The 21,425-nt window shown below is 41.6% G+C and overlaps 2 protein-coding genes across 2 annotated transcripts in view; one reads left to right on the forward strand and one right to left on the reverse strand.

Annotated features, from left to right (window-relative positions):
* LOC139301966 (reticulon-4-interacting protein 1 homolog, mitochondrial-like) lies at positions 1–7,939 on the forward strand. Its single transcript, XM_070925500.1, has 9 exons — positions 1–532; positions 629–780; positions 1,855–1,923; positions 2,367–2,491; positions 2,991–3,039; positions 3,162–3,298; positions 3,900–4,083; positions 5,881–5,976; positions 7,029–7,939. Exons 1-9 carry the CDS (start codon positions 235–237, stop codon positions 7,239–7,241), a joined length of 1,323 nt encoding a protein of 440 aa, XP_070781601.1. The 5' UTR covers positions 1–234; the 3' UTR covers positions 7,242–7,939.
* Positions 7,814–21,425, reverse strand: part of LOC139301965 (beta/gamma crystallin domain-containing protein 1-like) — a 21,742-nt gene continuing 8,130 nt past the window's right edge. The window contains exons 6-22 of the mRNA XM_070925499.1: positions 21,230–21,348; positions 20,109–20,265; positions 19,717–19,856; positions 18,073–18,199; positions 17,558–17,593; positions 16,654–16,805; positions 16,323–16,446; positions 15,539–15,684; positions 14,137–14,263; positions 13,245–13,274; positions 13,004–13,116; positions 12,329–12,461; positions 11,141–11,280; positions 10,106–10,229; positions 9,500–9,658; positions 8,881–9,043; positions 7,814–8,506 (exon numbers count right to left, since the gene is read on the reverse strand). Of these exons, the coding sequence (XP_070781600.1) occupies positions 8,418–8,506; positions 8,881–9,043; positions 9,500–9,658; positions 10,106–10,229; positions 11,141–11,280; positions 12,329–12,461; positions 13,004–13,116; positions 13,245–13,274; positions 14,137–14,263; positions 15,539–15,684; positions 16,323–16,446; positions 16,654–16,805; positions 17,558–17,593; positions 18,073–18,199; positions 19,717–19,856; positions 20,109–20,265; positions 21,230–21,348 (2,079 nt within the window). The 3' untranslated portion in view covers positions 7,814–8,417. The remainder of the gene's footprint in view (positions 8,507–8,880; positions 9,044–9,499; positions 9,659–10,105; positions 10,230–11,140; positions 11,281–12,328; positions 12,462–13,003; positions 13,117–13,244; positions 13,275–14,136; positions 14,264–15,538; positions 15,685–16,322; positions 16,447–16,653; positions 16,806–17,557; positions 17,594–18,072; positions 18,200–19,716; positions 19,857–20,108; positions 20,266–21,229; positions 21,349–21,425) is intronic.

Below are 21,425 nucleotides of genomic sequence, written 5' to 3' on the forward strand. Positions count from 1 at the left end.
TTAAGCCTAATGTGACACTCGCTGATACACTTAACGTACACAAAGGCTTTGTCGCTTATTTATTTGACCTGTTATGTACACGTTGTCGTATGCTTTGAGCGCTGACGACCTGTACCTGCTAATGTTAGCTGAGTAGCTACCTAGCCAGCCAGCTAGCTAACTTAGTGAGAAGCGTTCCTTCAAATGACATGTTGTATCAAAAGCTGACCTTGTAGGCACAGCCAGGTGATTTAAATGGGTTCTATCAGAGCTATGGCGTCAACCAGGTTACTGTGTTTGTTCAACGCGAAAGCAGCAGGCTCGGCCACAACATTAGCCAGGGCAGGTAGGAGTGTGTGCTTCAGGAGAAATGTCTGCAGTTCACCTTCAAGACTACAGAGCTGCATGTCAGCCTGGGTCGTTCATCAGTATGGTAGTAATGGGGTTTTGAAGTACTCAGAAGAAGAAACCGTCCCCACTGTCAGTTCTCCCAGTGAGGTGATGATTAAAGTCCACGCGGCTAGTCTCAACCCTCTTGATATATCTATGAGGGGTAAGTGTTGGACCAGTATTCATCAAAGGCATTATGAACAACATAATCAGTGATTTGTAGTTGATTGAAATGCTTGCTCGCTTTCTCCATTGTCAGGTGGTTATGGAGCTAAATTGCTTAAATTGAGAAGGGATCCAATGTCTGTGATGGACAATGATTGTGAGTTTCCCCTGATACTGGGTCGCGATGTGTCTGGTGTAGTGGTGGACTGTGGATCTGAGGTTACCCATTTTTTTCCAGGAGATGAGGTATGAGCTGCACTGCACACCTGTCAGATTGTAGAAATGTAACTTTATGCTAGGAGTGGGCAATATGGATACAATCCTGTATAACTGTGCTCGTAATTTTATTTTGCAATGTTGTAATATAGTACATAATCTAGAAAATCAATTGAGAAACTTTTTAACTGTTGATAAGATAACCAGACAGGAATGTCCTTTTTTGCAGTTAATTCAGTAAATTGAATACCCAAGAAATAAAAGTTCTTCATCATATTGATGAAAAAGTCATATAAAAATACAATATTGCCATGAGACTGTCCTGCTCATTGATTTGCAACACTGCCCACAATGGTCTGACACAGGGGTTCCCTGTCTGGGGTCCTGACCTCTTGAGGGGTAAATCTAAAGGGGTACTGCGATTATGAGAAGATAGGAAAACAAGCATTTATTCTGTACAAAATTATTATCATTTTTAAATTTTTCTCTAATCTTTCTTGTGAATAAGTGCATAATTTTAACTCTTCTGGACTCTAAAATCATGGGCATAAAACAGATGAAATACCAAAAAGGTTGGGAACCTCTTGTCTAACACAAAGATGTTGACTAAATAGCAACTATAATATAAATGTTATGGCAAAACTGTTGACAAGTAAACAAATTGATATTGTTTCATGCTATATATCATCATATCGCTCAACCCTACTGCACGCAACTCCATAGTCAAGTCATTCACAGACATTTTCTTGGAAGAAAGACTAAGCTCTTTCTGCTTGATCATCACACAAGTGTGACTAATTTGAGACATCTACTCTTTTATTTATCAACATTTCTGTCTTCCAGCAGACAAAAATGCAATTATGCTAATTCAACTTAAAGTGAATGTGATTGAATAATAGAACCATAGACCAGTAATAATCTCCACACACAGTGTTACAGTAATCTTGTTCCACTGCTGTAAAAATATCTTTTTAAAATGACTGATGATGAGAACAAGAACAACTGACTAAGAACTTAATGGCCGATGAACCAGATTCAGAGCGTAGGAGTAGGTGGTTAAATTGAGTCGTGTTCAGCATGTTAAATGTCACATTTGTGTTCCAGGTGTGGGCTGCTGTTCCCCCATGGAAACAAGGCAGTCTGGCAGAATTTGTGACTCTAACAGAGTATGAGGTGAGCTACAGAGCTGAGGGATAAACTGTGAGAGAGTTTATTATTTAATTGTCACTGTCTTTGAAGAAAATTTTACTTTCCTGTCAGTATGTTTTCAAACAAATGCAAAGAGTTGATTTAGAGCTCTTGTATGATTTGTAAAAGAAAATGTTGAACAAAAGTTTGGAAGAAGTGCATCCTGTTATGTAATCCTGCAGTGTAAAAAGTAATTAGGATTAAGTTTGTTTGGTTGCAGGAGCCACTGTGGCAGCAATTACAGAGACCCACAAATTGCCCTCTGTTTTCTTGCTGTATTGTACTTTATTTATTCAGCAGCTCCTTGCTAGCTGCCGTCAGAGCAGCTATGGTGAATAGACCAAGCTTTTAAATTGATAATTAAAAAGATATAGATAAAGAAGACATGTTTCTAACTTTTGACATTGTCTGTGTGGCTGTTTTTGCAGGTTTCCCATAAACCAAAATTACTGAGTCACACAGAGGCAGCATCCATCCCCTACGTCGCCAACACTGCTCTGTCTGCACTCATCAATGCAGGTGGTCTTTGCAGAGACAGCTCTTCAAATAAAAGGCAAGCACCAACCTGATTTTGGATAACCTTGTATTAAACCCCTCTACACATTAGAAGTGTGTGTGTGTGTGTGTGTGTGTGTGTGTGTGTGTGTGTGTGTGTGTGTGTGTGTGTGTGTGTGTGTGTGTCATCAAACCTTGAATTAATTCTTTAAGGTCTTGGAGTTTCTTAATGTGCTTTTAAATCAGATCAGTCATGCAGACCTATACTTTGATAAGACACCTTTTTCATCACCTTCATTTCAGTGGTGAAACTGGTCTTCTATTCCATTCTAATTGGCATAAAAGGAGTTTTATCAAATCGTGCCTTTAACCCATAGACTGTAAAAATTTAACCTGATGTGTAATCTAATGGAACTTTCACTCCTCCTCAAATGTAATAGCTTCCAATCCTGCAAATCCCTTTTTACCCCCTGAGGCTCCGGCTTCTTTTAGTAGCTTTGCTTAAATGAGTCACAGTAATTGAATGACCCTCTGGTTGCTGGGGTTTCTCCTCCTAGAGTTTTGATCACTGGAGGATCGGGGGGTGTTGGAACATTCTCTATTCAGGTAAGGCAAGGTTTACTCCCCAAGCTGTACCAGCGTGTATGTTTGACTTCTTTAAACTCAGCATGAATGTAAGGCCACGTTCTGTGTCTATATTTCTGTTTCCTTCCTCTGTGTGCTGCCAGTTATTGAAGGCATGGGGTGCCCACGTAACCGTTACCTGCTCTCAGAATGCCGAAGGCCTTGTTAGAGGGCTGGGGGCCGACGAGGTGGTGGACTACACAGCAGGAGATGCGGCTGAGCAACTACAAATGATGGATAAGTATGTGTTGTTGCCCGTGAAAAGTGTGTGTTTTGTACAAGTAACCAAAATGATAAAATCATACACTACATTATGTGTGAAATGATGACATTTTATTGTTTTTATTTAAAAAAACCCATATCAGAGCAGAATGTTCTTTACTAGCCCCAGCCGCTGACTCTAATGATACTTCATTAAAATCAGTGCCAGTCCAATAAAGGTGCTAATGAAAAGGAATCATCCAGGACTGTGAGAATTGTGTGTGCTTCTCCCCTTTAAACACCCACAAATGTGGTAAACATCTTGCTGTCAGCATGGCACAAATGCTCACTGACTCGCTTTCTAGTTTCCTTGGAAACCAGGGCTCAAGGCCTGAGTGGACGCTGGTTCATCCCTCTCCCCGCCCCCAAAACAAAATTGGTAAATCCTGGCTTTAGCTTAAAGACAAAACAGCTATCTTTTCTGAGCATACTCTTTAAATCAGGGCTGTAGCAAAATGTAGGATACTGACCTGAGATGATAAAACATGCAATGCTCTTATAACTACCAACCTGCCATGAAGTGTGTGCATGTTTTTCAGTATTTTAAACCCAATTTTGACAGTCTGTGTTTGCACGTGCAGGTTTGATGTGATTTTGGACAGTGTGGGTGGGGAAACAGAGCAGTGGGCGATGGGCATGCTGAAGCCCTGGTCTGGGGCCAAGTACGTCACACTGGTAACACCTTTACTCCTCAACACGGATTCCATGGGCCTGCTGGACGGGACGTTTCACGCTGGATTCACCTTGCACAGCAAGGCCATACAGGTAAACAAAGGCAAAACAGACCTCTCATTTCAACACTTAATCAAACTTAGCTGATGAAGATTACACTGTAGTTTATGGTTTGACACTTGCCTCGCAAACAGAGCCCTTACTATCCTGTTGTTTGTTTTCATAAAATGCTTTGACCCTACTATTGAATTAGTATGGGTGTGGACCACAGGTGCTCCCAAACTGAAATGAATACTTGATCCTCAGTGGCATGGAAAGACACCGTTGTGTAATCAGTAAACACCTGTTTCAGCCAGTAGAGGTTTGTGCTTTATTTCCGTTCAGTTGATCATATTAAGTTCAGTTGAAATGTGGAAGGAAAAATCATGTAATAACTTGACTTAGCGTCATAGCATATTGTCTCTTTGCAGGTTTATGCTTGAGCTGTAGAAATATACCCTGCAGGGTGTAATACATTTAGGGAATTTGAGCAGTCCCTGCATATGTGTGAGCCTCATGTATTGCATGTACGTCCTGTCCCTCCAGTTGCTCTGTTAGTGGAGAACATGTATAATGAGGGTAGTGGGTGAATAGGCAAGGACAGGGTGGAGCTGCTCTAGGGACTGAGTCAAGTTGTCCCGGGCATTGCAGGCATCGGTGACAGCACGGCTGGCAGTGCTGGAGTTGAGTATGTGTGGACGAGACTGTGTGTGTCAGTGTGGGCGTTAGTCTCGATGCTGTGTGTGTGTGTGTGTGTGTGTGTGTGTGTGTGTGTGTGTGTGTGTGTGTGTGTGTGTGTGTGTGTGTGTGTGTGTGTGTGTGTGTGTGTGTGTGTGTGTGTGTGTGTGTGTGTGTGTGTGTTTGCACGTGTTTGCTGCTGAACCAGCAGTATTTGGTGTTTGTGCAGATTGTAGCCGACTATCTCCCCCCGGCAAATACCAGTGTTTGTGTGTTTCTTGCCAAGCCTCCGGGCCCTTTGTCCACGGGAGCAGCCAGCTGGTCAGTTTGGCGGGGCTCAGCTGCAGCAGTCACACCCTCGGTGCCCGGCCCTGGACATCTCGTCCTTTTCATCTCACGGGGATCACAGCACAACTGGGCCCTCTAGTGTTCAACTTCTTGGCAGCACTGACTGATCAGGAAGAATCTGTTGTTTTTTCAAGCAAGCAGGGATAGATTTACCAAAGGCTTAAAGAGGTGTGGATTACATTTCTAGGAACAACCAAAACAGTTACCATAAAAGATAATTGAGGAGGAATAATTATGTGTGAATTATAATAACAACTCAGAACAAAGTCTGTTCTGCCATTTAAGCTCATCATCAGCATCCTTCTCTTTTTTAAGTTTGTCAGTCGGTTTTAACAAATGTTTCTGTCCAATAACAGCAGAAGCACTGTGTCATCCTATAGTATGGGTGATATTCCAAATAAAATCTCAGGTGGGAAAACTTTATAGTAGCCACTGTAGGTAACTGGTCTATCAGCACATTTGTAACGATCAGTTTTTCATCCATGTTGTAATATGGTGTTACACAGGTCACTGTGATGATGGAGTGACTCCTACACACACTGTGTGTGTTCTGACTTTTGTTGTTTCTTGGTTGGTTTTTGTAACTCCAAATATTCAGACTCTAATTTTGACTCTCTACAAATGTCCCCACTTTCAGTAGTGGGCTCATGGTATTTTTTAGCAATATATTAAAACTCTTGATATTCGTGAAAACATAAAGATCAAATTAGGACTCTGGGAGAATTTTATGGGCTAACTTTCTAATCTTAGATAACCACTCTGTGTGTTCTTTTATACCCAGTGAGGTGCGGACCTGCCTGACTTTTAATTGTTGCCTCCTCTTAGAACATAATATCAAGTGGAGTCTTCTACCGATGGGGATTTTATGCTCCAGATGGGCCCGCCCTGGATGAGGTCAGCAAGCTGGTGGATGCAGGGAAGGTACTGTACTCCCTTATTACTGATATCATACATACTTCGGAACCACTTCGGAAAAAATCCTGTCACAGCCTGAGATTCTTGCAGCACGTATGATCTCCATCCCTCCATCATTAAATATGAACATACCAGGGATTCCATACATGCCTGTATTCGAAGCTCCCCTGTGGCTTTGTTAAGGAGTGAGCATCGCATTCCCGCTGTGCTGGTTGGTTGGTTGGCGGTGTGCTCGGTTGGCTGCTGGGCGATTGAGTCAGGCGCCAGGAGACGGTGAATGGATTTTTAAACAGTGCTGAGCAGCCATTCGCAAAAGCGTGCGGTACCTCTGTCCTTTTGTCCCGGGGCTTACAGCGAGCGGCACACTCAGACCAGTGGCGGGAAGCTACGGGCACACACAGCCCCCCGCACAAAACACACACACGCACACTCTCTCTGCATGTCCTATTCTCAGTCAGAAGTGTGGATGGTTTCCAGTGTGACGCCACTGCGCTCCCCATTCATTGTTAAGGACAAGAGATGCTGACCAGAATAACAAGCCTGGCTGCTCGTGTTGTGGGACTAGCACAGGATTGTTCAGCCTCATCACATTCTGAACCACTCCCTCACTTTTTCACATTTGCAGCTATGAAAGCAGAGATGATGTAGCATTAGCAGCTTGTGGATATTTGCTTGTCTAAATTGATTTAATATGAATACTATAATTTCCCAGTGCCATGTCTGTGGGTCCAGTATCATTGGAAATAGTGTAGTTATCCATTTAGTCTGGTTTAGAGTACTTAATGCATGGAGTTTACCTTATCAGCACACTTTAGAAAGCACACGTTGTTACAGAAAAATGTCATTGTCAAACTGTCAACACTAATTCTGCTGTTTATAATTATAAAGCCATCCACCCATCCATTTCCCCACCCCAATAAAAGAAAAGCCAGAGCTGAGTACTTCTTATCCCCTGTCGAATATGCTGAAGGTTCAAATCTGATCTCTTAATTGTTTCCTGACTTACTTCCTGATTTTAAAGCTCATGTTCATGATATTTTTCTGCTGGTTCATCACAGATCCTGCCAGTGGTGGAGGCCCAGTTTCCATTTACCCAGGTGCCCCAGGCTTTTCAGAAGTTGGAGGAGGGCCACGCCAGAGGGAAGACAGTAGTCAGGGTCTCTGACGAGGACGTCAGACAGGCCGAAGACTTGGTGCAGAACAGTCACACAGGGACTGCAGAGTCAGAGCAAGAAGTGCAAGAAACGGCCAAGCAAAACGAGAGACAGTAAGCAGGGTGCCAAGAGAATTAAGCTTTTGTGATTCTTCTCACCTTCACAAGGCTACTCTCACTGCAGCAGACTGTGTTATTCAAAGAGATCAGAGGTGCAGCAGACAAGCATGACCTGAGCTTGTAATGGGAGCGTGCCAAAGACTTCTTGTTAAATCTTACACCCTCCTGTACTGTCTCAAAGTTTTCACAAGTTTCTTGAGTTATGCTGTGTCATGGTGAAGTTACTATAATTACCAACTGCAGACTAATAAATACCATTCAGGTCAGCATCCAGCTGGAAATTACAAACAGGCTTTTGGTAGCTTTCTGATTGCTACAATCTATCCAACAAGGAGTTACATGATGAAAAAATGTATGTTATGAACACAGTCAGCCCTCCAGTACCAGGTGAAGCAACACGAGGAGATGGGAAACTATTTGCATGTTTTTTCACCATGTTGAGTTGTTTGAGAACTACCATGTCGTAACCATGGGAATCTTTCCTGCCGTCATGTCGCATCTCATGAATGCAGCATACAGTAAGTGAGCTGAACAAAAGTTAACTTTAAATCTAAATCATTTTGCATTTATTCTGTACATTGTTGTAAACCAAGTGCAGCTCAATCTCCTGTACAAGATATTTAAGAAATTTATTGACAAAAATACTTTTATTCTGGAAACGAGTTGTGTGCTGTATAGTTTTGATTAAACAAAGAAAAAAAAGACACATTTAGAGAAACAGTATTTTTTTTGTTGCATGCAGCTTGTAAGCAAGGATATATATATATATATATATATATATATATATATATATATATATATATACATACACATGACATTGCATAAAAATATATGACAAAGTGTTAACACTGTTTAAGTTAATTAACATCAGGCAAACAGATCTATTCAATGAAAAGACAAAAAAGTAAGCCTTAGGATATATTACGGGAAGTGTAAAATATAAAGTATTTAGTTCAGACGCCACTATTTGTATGTTCAGTGGGTAGTAATACATTCTTATGGATTTATGCAAAGCTCTCCATGTTGACCTCCTCATTGGACATTTTTAGAGCTCTCCTGCAGCAAAGTTTGAGCATCTCCAATGACGTACCTTGTCCTCGAGAAGCTGCGTAACAGCCTCTGGAAGAGCCATGCCTCTGATAATACTAGGAATCCAGTCTAGCAGCTCATGTTATCATATAATCTCCACATTCCACCTTTGTTGTAGTTTATTTGGGTCAATTGTGTTTAGTATCAGTTGGTTTTTGTCGTAGTGATGGCCCCCTGAAACAGAGAGATATATGCCCATTAATTCATTTTCTTATTACTATTATTCTGGGAAGTGCAGTGAGTTTGACATTAATTGATTAACATTGACATTAATTTGACATTATTTAGTCCACAAGGTGTCAGTAATTGACAGTGAGTGAAACTCAACTGGCTTGGTTTGAACAGAAGTTAGTAAGTCAGAAGTTGCATCCTAAGTGACCGTATAATGTCACTGAGGAAAGTCAAGGCATCTTGCATTTAAAACAAACAAACAAACAAAGGAATATCTGATAGGGAGGTTTGTATACAAATCACAAACACAATGTGTCTTGTAACACTTAAGATAGTTTTCTTAAAAGATACATGTCATGCCACACATGGATGCTCACCTTTGACATCCAGGACCAGATCAGAGGTGGGGGTGTAGCTGATGAAGCCCTGGGGGGTGATGCTCCAGAGGTGGCCGTGGTTGTTTGGCTCTGGGGTGAGGCCCACACGGCTTCCTGCCATCGTCACACTACCACTGGGACTCAGGCAGCACTCCTCCAGCAGCTGGAAACGCAGGGAGAGGAGCTGATCATTTTCTCAGTGACATTTAGATCTTTTTTTTTTTTTTAGAGTTGGATCAGCCAGTGTTTTAACATTTAAACACATTATCTATTTACTTGTGATACCTCACATGGGTATAGACTCCAAACCGGATCAATAGACCAGGGTTTAATATGATATGCGAGGTTTGTGTTTAAAAAATAGTGTTTAGTATCCTTTAGTTTGGACTTCAGCAATAGAAGATTGACAGAGGTTATGTTGTCTAGTCTTAGTCTTGTCCTTTCCTTGCTTTGGACCTGGTCTTGATTCTGAGTAGATGTATTTTGACATGATTAAAATAGTCTGGACTGCAGCACTGCTCGTACCTGTTGATCTCCTTACACATTAGCTCGCTCATTACTCATTCATAGCAGTGTTCACAGGTCAAACTTTGTAGCAGCATAATGATGGTACTGGTACCTTGCAGTGGAGATGTCCACTCTGGTAGAACCAGATCTGCTCGAATCCATCAGCCTCCTCGGTTTCTTGTATCCGCAGCAGTTTGACATCATCCAAATCGCCCGTCACTGACATCATGAGTCCCGTCTGTCTGTTCCTTAAACGGAAGTGCACTTGCTTCTACTCAGAAAACACACGACCAAAAAAAATTGGATCAGTGCTTCTATTATTTCTAATTTCTAAATAATATCTTATCACACAAAATATGTCTATGCCAACTTTGAGCTTTACAAAATGCTTTGAAGGCAGCTATATTCACCTCCAAAACAACAATCTGAGTTCAATATACTTCAAGGTGAGTGATGTAAAAGTAAGTAATGTCGGGGTTAGATTTTCACATCAAAGCTTTAAGAACACATTTCTCCACCACACAATTACACTTTGATTTGCTTTTTTAATGAATACCGTTTGAAAGTGAAATAATGGCATTTGTTTTTTTACTTCAATGCATCAATGTAGGTCTGGTGTACATGTACACAAAATAAATACTTCCGCCATTGCAGTGTACAGATTTTCTAATGCATAAAACTGAAAGCTCTGTGCCCATTGTGGAGCGTCAGTATGTACCTGTATAAGAGGGCGGAGGGATCCGATTTTCTGCCAGCTGCTAAACTTGTGCCAGTCAGGCACCTCACCAGGTTTCAGCAAAATCTGAGCACCCCGATAGTTGATTCCCTCATATAATACCCACCTGGTAACAAAGAAAAGACAAAAACACAGTCACGTTTTTCAACAGCTACCATGAAACCAACACTTCCTTCTCAGCTTCCCTCCTGAGCCCTGGCTGTCTAACTTATGATGCTGCTAGGAACAAAGTTTTCTTTTGACTTGTACGTGTATTCTTGAGTCCTCTCTGCAGTACTGCGCCAGAGATAATCATCTAAAATGTGCCCAGCTTCACGACTGTCCAATTTCTCTGTGACACTACAGTAAATGTTGCTTTTAACTCGGGTCTCAATGGCTCTGTTCTTTGGCTGATTGCCCTTCTCTCCCGCAGTAGGAATGTGCCACTCCAGAGACAGCTCTGGCTCACTGTGAGCCCTTTATTTCCTCAGCATTGGCTCACACCTACAGTCTGAATTTCGCACATCAGCAGCAGGTTTCCATCATCGCTCCATCTGCCAGTACTGTCATACTGCCTTATAAGATGTGCCGACCCTGCACTCTGCTTTCAAGTAATTTGAATCTATGAAACATCATGTCTGAGCACACAGGCCAAAACTGCTACCTACACAGCCTTTAACAAATATAACTTCAGGAAGCCAGTTTTGAAATTGAAAAGAGATTCAGAAGAGATTAAAAAACAACAGGGATTTAGAGCTGGAGCTGCTGAGAACCAGCAGGCGCCACTGAAGGACGCTTGTGTAAGAAATAAAGGATATTATTCAGTTTCACGCGTTACTGGCAGAAAAATGGCTCTGACAGCAGAGTGGATTCACTCCGCAGTAGAAACACACACACACACACACACAGGCTGTTATGCATGAACCTTGAACCTGTCAAACTCACGGCAAGAGGAGAACTTGGAGATGGGAAGCTGCTTTACGTTCCTACAGAGCGGGTTACCACACAGCACTTGTATGTACTGTGTAATGTACTCACATGCCTCCTTCCACGAGCACAGACTGGACTCTGCTACAACCTCCAGCCAGCTGAAGGTTGACTGACCCATCTGTCAGAACCACCCTCCTCCCCCGCAGACCACACCGCTCAAAAAGAGTGATGGATGGCAGTGAGAACTCCTGCCAAGCGAGAGGGAGAAAGTACATTAAGTGGGCAGAGAGCTGCAGGTTGAAGGTTATTTTGAGGTTACCCTGACAACAGATCATCTGCTAACTGTAACAACTGTAACTGGGTTGTTTTCTAAATCGACACTCATGTGTTAGGTCAGCAGTAGTGACTCATTTCATTCCGCAGAGCAGTTTTTATGCAGAGGACAATGACAGATGATTTTCAGATCAGGTATCCTGATGCAGGTTTGGTAGATTTTCTTGTGTTGGATGTTGTCAGTAATCATGACGCTTATACAAGTTTGGCCTGAATATCTTTGGAATTAACTCATGAAATCTCACTTATTTACTCTTTAAAGGTTTGTTTTAAATAACAAAAGTTTAAATGTATATAAAGCACTCTGAAACTGCCTTGTGTATGATTGGTGCCATATGACTAAATTTGCCTTGCTTGAAATTAGGGAGGCTACCTGGTTAGATAAAGTTGTGGATCGCTAGCACTATGTAGAACTACGTCAAGTTGTATTAATATGAACATGCAATACATACATCGACACATCTGACATTTATCAACCAAAAATAGTATTTCAGTCATTGTGGTCATTTTCAAGAACGCCCTGGCATAAAAAGTATACAACACTCGAGGCTACATTAGCTGCTATTAGCACAACACAGTCAAATCTCCAACTAATGGCGCTAATGTTGAATTGTGGGTAATGTAGGCAAGGTTTTGACAAGGAAGAAGAATGCATGGAATAAAACAGATAGTATCTCTGGTTCTGCAGCAACGATTTTGATCCTTTTTTTGACCATGAGTCCGACAATGCTACAGGAGTGCAATGCTAAATCAGTGGAGTACTCTTAATAATATAGAGTAATATAATAGTATTGATTGTAGCAGCTTTAAATATATCTTATTTCCCTACCTTTAAAACAGTCTGACAGTCCAACAATGTAATAAATCCTTGAAAACATAATGTAAAAAGAGTCTAATGACCAAAAAGATGTGTTTTAGTTGAGGTGAATGTTAAAAGAATTAAGAAATAGAAAATGAACGTACAAAGCCAACTGTCTGTAGCGACAGGACGGAGGAGCTCGCGTGGAAACAGCCCATTGCTCTCAGGTCTGGGTAGCTCCCCACTTCTAACACATACATCCTGCCAGCGAAGTCCTGGCCCTCAAATGCCATCCAGCTGAAAGTAATTTGCATAAATGCACTTTAAAAACACTTTAACACGCTCGGAAGGAGCACAAAATGAGAAATTCTGAAGTGGTGAAGAAAGATGATGAAACTATTTGCATAATGTAGGTTTCCAATTCTATATCTACATGCTTCACACAGTGAGTTACAGTATGTAAACAATGCTGGATTATTCATGCTTGGTGATGAACGGGCATACTGTGTTCACACCTAAGCACAGGGCTAAATGAATGTGGATACTGCATTATAAAAAAATGAAGACGTACAGTATATCACAAACTGCTGCCATTTGAGATATTTTTTGAAAGTGGAGCAGTGACAGCCTGTAGCAGATCCTAACTCCCCGAGATACTTTTGTAATATGAGCAGTATGCAGCTACAATTGTATCAGATCACCTTAGGGAAATTCAAAATGGCATGTTACTACAGTCTGCTTTTGCAGGATGGTGCAAAGTGTTTCAAATGCCTGTGATGCAACTTCTATCATAATAACCACGGCGTGAGATTCTGTCCATAGTGCGCACTATTACTCACCTGCCGGCCAGAACCTTGCAGGAGGCCACAGAGAAGCCGTCCTGTAGGGAGGCCACACTGTGCTCCAGAGCCAAGACAGAGCCTTGAAAACCTGGATCAGAGAAAAGCTGCACCTGAGGCACACGCAGCGAGAGAATAAGACTGAGTCATCCACTCTGAGAGCCTCACACACTACATCAGATAAGAGGGACACTATCTCAGCAAGATTAGATGCGTTCTTTCATCCATTTCAATTGCCTACCTTAAACTTGGCTGCATTCTCAAAATCATCCTGAAAGGAGACAACAGATTAATGAGACTCATTTACAAGCACTGAGCCACAACAGAAAGCAATTAGAAATGGGTTCATTTGCATATTTCCATGTTACATGTAAATGTCACAGCAGTGGTTAATGTGCATAGGTGGGTAAGACAATAACAAATATAATCATTATTTCTTTGCTTTATAATTGAAGCCAAATCATTACCTATATTATTGGTCTTGGTTTTAAGAGAAGATATTATTTTACTGAATTTTGCCTCTCAACTTCAGAGGGAAAGGCTTCCCAAAGGCTTTGGGGTGTAGCTGCAACACTACAGTAGACTCTGCATGAAATCTATTTCTGTTTGTCATCATCAGGTTTGAAATTCAATTAGCTTCATGATGACTCACCTTCGTGATCTAAGATGTTTTCACATTCAGTCTCATGTCAAGTATTTTTCTCTCTTACACTGCATGGACCAATTTGGTCTTGCTTTGCCTATGTCTCATTCTCCCAAAGATAATCTACTGTGTTCTAAGGTTAGTCTGCCCCTCCGGAGATTCCTGCTCTGCATCTTAAATTTGGATTTGGTCACAAGCATGAGTGTTGTGACTGGTCACATGCAATGACAGCACTTGGTTAGCCAAACTGGGACTACCAGGGGAAGTGAGAATACAGCAAGCCCTTCAATGTTGCAAAAGTGCACAGTTAATCATTAATCCTAGAATGCTAAAATTACAAATAACGTGATTATCTGAAACTAATTGTGCAGCTCAAGCGAACATGAACATGAAATATCACAGTTAAGGACAGTCTGTCTAATAACTGGGCATGTGTTCCACCAAAGCAAAATTTCAGATTTCATAACTTTGTTTGAGTCACTGCTCTTACCAGCACGACAGGCATTGCTGAGGCAACTCTGGGCTGTAGCGCCCCCCAGTCTTCTGGGCTTCCATACAGGCCTTTCCCCAGGATGTAGGACTCACCACAAAAGCCCGGCTCCTCAAACACAACCCAGCTGAGAGAGAAAACAGAGGGAGGAGGAGCATAATCTCCCTTTAATTGTGCACTGACATTTCAGAATTGTGTTTTCTCTGTTTTCATTTGATCTTAATTAGTAGAGAAACACAGTCTTTAATGTCCCCACATTTGCTAACAAAGAAAACCACATGCGACTCAGTCAGTGTTTGTTGTCATTTATCATGTAAGTCAGCAATTCTTGGTCAAAGTCCAAGAGGATAATAGTTTCCTCCGTGATAGTATCTCAGCAGGTATGTACTGTATGCGCTCTCTTGGTTAATGTGGCATATCGTGGGTCGCTGTGCAAGAGTGTGTTTCTGCTCTCAAGACTGTGTTTGCATTTGTGGGCCAGTGTGCATCCCAACGTGCTAGACAACAAACAAGTCTCTCTCAGTAATGCTAACACAACCCACTGAGCCAATCAGAGGCTCAGAGGGACGGCAGCACAACATGGGCGAGGCTGTGCAATCTAATAACAGGCTAGCAGCACAGCAAGAATAACCCTTCGATGTTGTGAGAGTCCTGCTTCCTAAAGAAGGACGAAATGTTCCACTCCACATTATTCATCATTTTGTTAGTCTCTCCCTTGGGTAGCAAAATCAGCATGTTTTGCATTTCATTACTCTGATTGGAATAATAATTCTCATATTTCTGATTTGCACACATCTACTACTTGAACCTTGTACTTTTCGTACAGTGTGTGATGATGAGACAAGAAGAAAACATGGTGAAGAAAACACCATCAAAATATAAATGGTATTCCTTGTTAACTGTGTTCAGGCGTCTAGGAACTCCTCCTCCACGCCCTGCACTAATTTCACATTTATTCCCACTGAAAAAGGGTGTGGTCTCATGCTCTTAGCTCAACTTACACTGACAGGAAGTGAGGTGTGGCAGACGAAACATCAGTGGCCTAGGTAATCTGTCTCGACCTGTCAGCATGGGTGCGGCAGTGTTACCGCTACGCACCTGAGCTGAACAACAATAAACCGCACATGACTTCACTGGCGCTGTGGCCTAAAGTAATTATCAGGTTGAAGCGTGGGGATGCATCTTAAGCGACAGTATGCATGTAAGTTGGCATCTGTAAGTAGTTGTTGGACAGGTTGGGAATCAAGCACACTTCATTAGAAACATACCTTACCAATAAACAGAAACAGATTTGATCTAATTGACCAATATTAATCCTGTGAACGATCTGACCTTTAACTTCTCATGACTGCTCAGACCGCAGTGACGCTTCACAGTGGTGAGTATAATACTTGTCACTTACACGCCACCGATGACATCAATAGACTGCGTCTTCGTGCCGTAGCCCGTGCCATCCATGTTAATAACAGGCACCGTGAGGTCAATGTTGACTCCCAGCTCATCGAAATCTCTGTTGCTGAACATTTTGAGGTGTGGGGACATGAAATCCTGCAGCAGGAATAAAACCATGTGATGAACATCTGATGAGAATCACACCAAGCTACATCACCTACGAATATACGAGCATCTGAGCATTTAGAAAAAAAAGTCGACACGCTCTAAAGCAGTGGTTCTCAACCTTTTGTTGTCATGCCCCCTTTGGAAGCCGGAAAATATGATGCCATAACACAGTATTGTGGTTTGACTAGGGAATCAGTTTGCCCAAAATATTAAGCTGATATTGATTGGTTTATGAAATAGTGCAGTGCTCACTGCTACTAAGTTCCTTCCTTACTGCAGCTTCATAAAAACAAAACTTTGCTGTCTTTGCACATTTTTTTGTTCAACGCCGATTTTGTGCTTCAATTCTCCAATAAAAACTTTGAGAAACTTGAGTCTCCCTGCTTGCAAACTCTATACACTGTCAATAGTAGCATGTTTTGGTCTCCCTTGGTCTCAATGCTATTACATGACATGAATAAACTTATTTGGGAGACACACAGAATCCTTTCCATTTTTTCCACAAGACTAATTCTGACCTTCACAAACCCATGGTGGTCGAATCATAATTGAAACATTACACCACAGCTGCTTTTCGTAAAATACTGGTGTATCATAAGCTAACTTTGGTCCAGTATGGTACTCACAGCCAGTATAGGTTGCAGTGAGAGGAGCTGCTCTGAGCCTCCCCAGTCGCTGCAGTCCAGGTACTCTCCTTCCTCCAGGATGTGCTGCTGGCCCTCAAACCCAGGCTGGCTGTAGCCCACCCATCTGGAAGGAAAGAAGAGCAGTGATGTTGCTGGTTAGAGCTGTATTTTTACTGCATTTGTGACTGCATTACATAACCTCAAAATTACTATCTGGCAGCAAAGTTAGTCCTGAATAAACAGTGCTCCCAGCCAAGATTACCACCTAACGTGATCCTGTGCAAGCACAGTGAATTGCAATGCACTATGTAATAGACGAATAAAGACTCACAATCCTCCAACGATCTTTAAAGAACCCACAGACTTCAGTTTCTTTGAATCAAGGTTTGCTCCATCTGTAGCATCACTTTCACAAAAGCTGAAAACGTCACTGTCGATTTCCAAACAGGATCCCTCAAAGCCCGGCTTCTCGTACACCACAGCCTATAACAGAGGAAGGGCTTACATCAAACTTGACTCATCATTCACATTGGTTGAGTAGATAAATTGCTATTAAATTCAGTGCTGTACTTGGCACTACCTTAGGTTTTTTTTGTCTTTGTTCATTCTGTATTTTTGTTCAAATACACTTAATAAAGTTATTTTATTCATAGAAAGACACTTGTTGACACTTGATCCAATATAATCCAGGATAAATAATAAATGTAAGTCTGTGTTTTAATAAAAAGATAACACTTCTTTCCAAATGGAATCAAATATATACAGTACGTTTGAGTGAAGTTTTATTTCTTGAGGAATATCTTACTGTGGTTCAGCATAGCCACAAGTGAAAAACATGTGGATAGACAACCTTGGATACTTTGTCTGTTAAACATTTGCGAGCACAATATTATGAATATGTGCAAGTGATTTTCACCTTGAATGACAGTTGAATGACACTACAAGTTGAGTCTAAAAAGGCTCTTTATGTTTCATTCTGAGATCTGAAAATGCCTGCTGTGACACACTGTGGTTACATTGGAAATTCCTTGACACTGCATCTATTTTAGGCTTGAAATAAGATAAACGCAACACTAATCAGAGAAATGGGCCAATGCCAGCAGTCCTTTTATAAAACATGTTTTCCCTTAATACAATAATCACAGTTCATTATTTGTTTACTTTATAATTTGCAGCTTTAAAATTGCAATGCTTATATTAACATTAAGCACATACAACATTTGAGTCAATCCTACCTTGACTTCATTGGGATTCTCCACTTTGAAACCACCCTGGAAGAGAGACATCGTCATCAATAACCATTTTCTTCTCTAATTAAATGTCTGTGTAAAAAGCGAGACAGTCAGCAATTTCACAAATTGTTCTATTTTCGCAGAAATTATGACAATTCTGCTGCGACGGGGAGCAAAGAAAATTAATAGAATACACAGAACATACCGACCAGAATTTCTGTCCTTGTGGATAACTAATTACTGCTAATTCTCACATTTACTGACTATGTGCCAGACAGAATATGTTCACATAAAGGAAACTGTTATTACAAAGTCACAATAGTGAGTTTTAAAATCTTACCAGGAAAAGCGTGTTCATGAAAGCTAATTGCATCATATTCAATGTTTGTACAAAATTTCATGGAAGTCCATCCAAACAACAACAAAGAGGTGGGCCAACCGACATTGCCATAGAATCCCGTTGCTAGCGTGGCTAAAAATAGCAACATTCATGAGCTATCGTCCGCAGAAATACGTACCATTTTAAGTGGTCTGAGAGATCCAACAAAGGGTGACGGGAAGCCCCAGGTCTCTGGAAAAGGGTACACTCCTGTCTCCAGTACAGCTATCATGCCCTGGAACCCCGGGTCACTGAACACCAGCCACCTGAAGGAAGCAGAGACACCCACATTGCATGTTAATAAATCAGTAAGCCAAAAGGTCCTTCCACATTCTGCCTAACTATGCCTCTTGGTGGTTTTAAAATAATTGTGAGTCATGACCTTGCATAGCTTCTTGTTTTTATGAAACAGTGGTAAGGCATAAAAAAGAACAAACTCCCTTATATTTGTTTTCCCACATAGAAATCAGCAGCTACAGGTATGATTGGTAAGTTTGCTCAGTACATTAAGTATTGTTAGGTCAAGTCAATGTTTCCATTGGGTATTTTATATCTTCTTCACATGACATGAGTCAAGCTGAGAACAAAAGCTATTTGTTTTAGAATAAAATATGTTGGGAATGGCATGCTTCAGTTCAAAGCATTTTCCTTTGCAATTCATTCAGCGTGGGCAGCCTTTGTGGGAACTATGCCACTACCTCTGGCATTTTGAGCCACTATGTATCAGTGCTGAGGAAGTGATACCAGAAGTGATGCCAACCTTATGGCGCTGAAAGATATATAATAACAGGAGCCGATGAGTCAGTTTGGTCAGTGAATTCAACTGAGCTCGGTTCATGTTACAGCAAATTTGTTAAACACAAAAGTACATCTGCTGAACAGTTGCCCCACTTGTTGCAGAGCAAACACTGTGGGGAGGAGCTGCTGAAGCACAGGTATTTGTAAGAGATGAGCTGGCTTCACACACAGCAACTTGTTTTGTCAAGATGTTGAGAAATGTTGAAACAATCTCTAAAATGTTAGGTCTCTAGGTGCCAAGGCAAACCTACAAAAATAGCTGTGGGGAAAAAGGTCTGCTTTCATTAACTTCCACATGGGCTGGGCACAAAATGTCCTGAATGCCCACACCTCTAACGTGGAAAAAACACATTCTCCCCTTTGCCAAATTCTCTCTGCACCTTTGTCTGTTTCTCACTCTCCGTCTTGTCTCCACCTCTCCACTCGGCTTTCCAAGTGCCCCCCCACACCCACTGTCTCTTTTCCAACATGCAACAGCAGGACAGACATTCCTGAACAGGCAAACGAGTCAAACGACGCGAGTCAAACCAAAGACAAACACTGAGGAAAGTCGTAATGATTATTATCTCTCAGCTATTTGTCAAAGCCAAACACTGAGAACATCCCATTAAAATAGACAGCTCTCCGTTGAGCACAGCAGGGAAGATTTCCAAAGTCTACTCCTCTGGTGGGTCTGCCAGTCATTAGCGGTAAAAACATAATTGCAGAAAACTGGGATTGTCTCATTACCTGCACTTTATGCTTTGCTGCTAAAAAGCAATGACACTACATCTTTGTTCTTTAGCACCTAAATGTATTGTATTACAAATCAAATCAAATCTGCAGATAACTACCTCTCTACCACTCTGATCAATCACAATAAGCAGACAATGTGTCTTGCTAATGATTGGATTTTGTCAGCCTGTTCATTACTGTCACGCACGCTTTACCAGAGGTCAATCGCAAAGATCTGAATGATTGGTTTTGCTGAGGCAGCCTTACTTACACCCCAGAGTGCACTTGGATGGAAGCGGTGCTCAGTGGGACGCCAAACGAGCCCGTCTCTATTGTGTCATCGTGGTAAGGTGTTACCCTGCCGAGGCCCTCCGGTTCAGTAAACAGATCAATACGGGGGAGGCTGTAATCCTACAGAGAAGGGGAAACAAACAGCAATTATCAGCAGGGGCCTATACTAGTCCTTAAATCATTCCTTTGCAATGTAAGCAAGTAAGATCTGAACAAAGTCGATTTCACACTTATTCTGTTCTTAACGAGTCTGGACTGAGCATCAATATCACATATTAACTACATTTCAGAGGGCCATGTGAGGTGACGATGATGTGAATACTGAAATACTGAAGGCCAAATGAGGTGGACGTATTTATCTAGTGCACTCACCCAGACAGCAAGTCGAATAGAGCCAATCCGCATTGGTGGGTTGTCATGTGGCTCTGTCTCCAGCCCAGGCTCTGCCCACACATTTGTCAATTCAATGCCCCCCTCCTCCAAGGCGATGGTGCGTCCCTGAAAGTCAGGCTTCTCGTAGAGTACCCAGCTGTAGTGGAAACAAAAATATGCAATCACGTGGCAGAAACAGATGTTGGAAACAAAACAATAAGGGCCCGGATAAATGTATGTGGTATAAAAAGTGTGTTTTAAGCAATACACATATTTGCTTTCTTGTGAAGAGATGGAAGAGAAGATTGACACCAGTTTTGAGTGGTATCAGTCTCTTCACAAGAAAGCAAATGAGCGTATTTCCCAAAATGTTGAACAGTTCCTTTAAATATTATTCACGCAAGACAGTGTAGGTCATAAACTAACAGCCACATAATTATAAGGACACAGTGGTTATTCACACACATCAACATGCAAGAAATGCTGTAACTATCCCTCTTGCTATTTTTTGGGAGAGCCACGTAGAGATCTAGCTTGGATGTTGAGAGTGCCCTATGGAGTTTTTGACCACTCGTAGCACGATGGAACTAATTTTTAATTAATAAGTCCCTGTTTAGTTTGTTGCTGCACACAAGGACACACGTGCATGCACTCAATTATACAATACACAGTCCTGCCAATGGTTTCAGACTATTCCACTGATCTAAGGGTGGCGGTAACGCGTCAAGAAGCGCAGCATTGTTTCAGCAATGCAGGGAAGAAGAAGACTGCTAGCAAGTAAACAAGGGCGTGAACAACGCAGGTTTCAAAATAAAAATAAGAATAGCTTTACAAATGTTTTGTGGGGAAAGAAATGCATTCAACCTGTTTGCCAGGCCTCAAGGATGCACATAATTTGTTTTGGTGAGTCACACTGAATATAAACAGACACTTTGTTTAAAATTGTGAACATGGGTTTATAATTGCACTTATTAAGGATGGAACTCTCAATGCTGATATTTCATTAAATTAATCCAGGAGCCTTACAGGCAACACTGGCACCCCAAAACCACTTGACACTAATTAGAACTACACTTCCATTTCACTTCCATCGTCTGGAAGTTCCAGTTATTGCTACTTACCATCCTCTAACGACCTTCACAGATATGAGAGGAGAGAACTGCAGAGCAGTAGCATCTGCTACATCTCTGTGAATCTCATACGGCTGGCCACAGAACTGAGCTTTCTCAAACAACACCATCTGTGTGGAGACATGAAGGGCAGTGTCATGAAGAGAAATAATCAATGGCAAAATGCATTACATGCTTACTCCATCAC

The sequence above is a fragment of the Enoplosus armatus genome, chromosome 19 (assembly GCF_043641665.1).
Source record: "Enoplosus armatus isolate fEnoArm2 chromosome 19, fEnoArm2.hap1, whole genome shotgun sequence".
NCBI lineage: Eukaryota > Metazoa > Chordata > Actinopteri > Centrarchiformes > Enoplosidae > Enoplosus > Enoplosus armatus.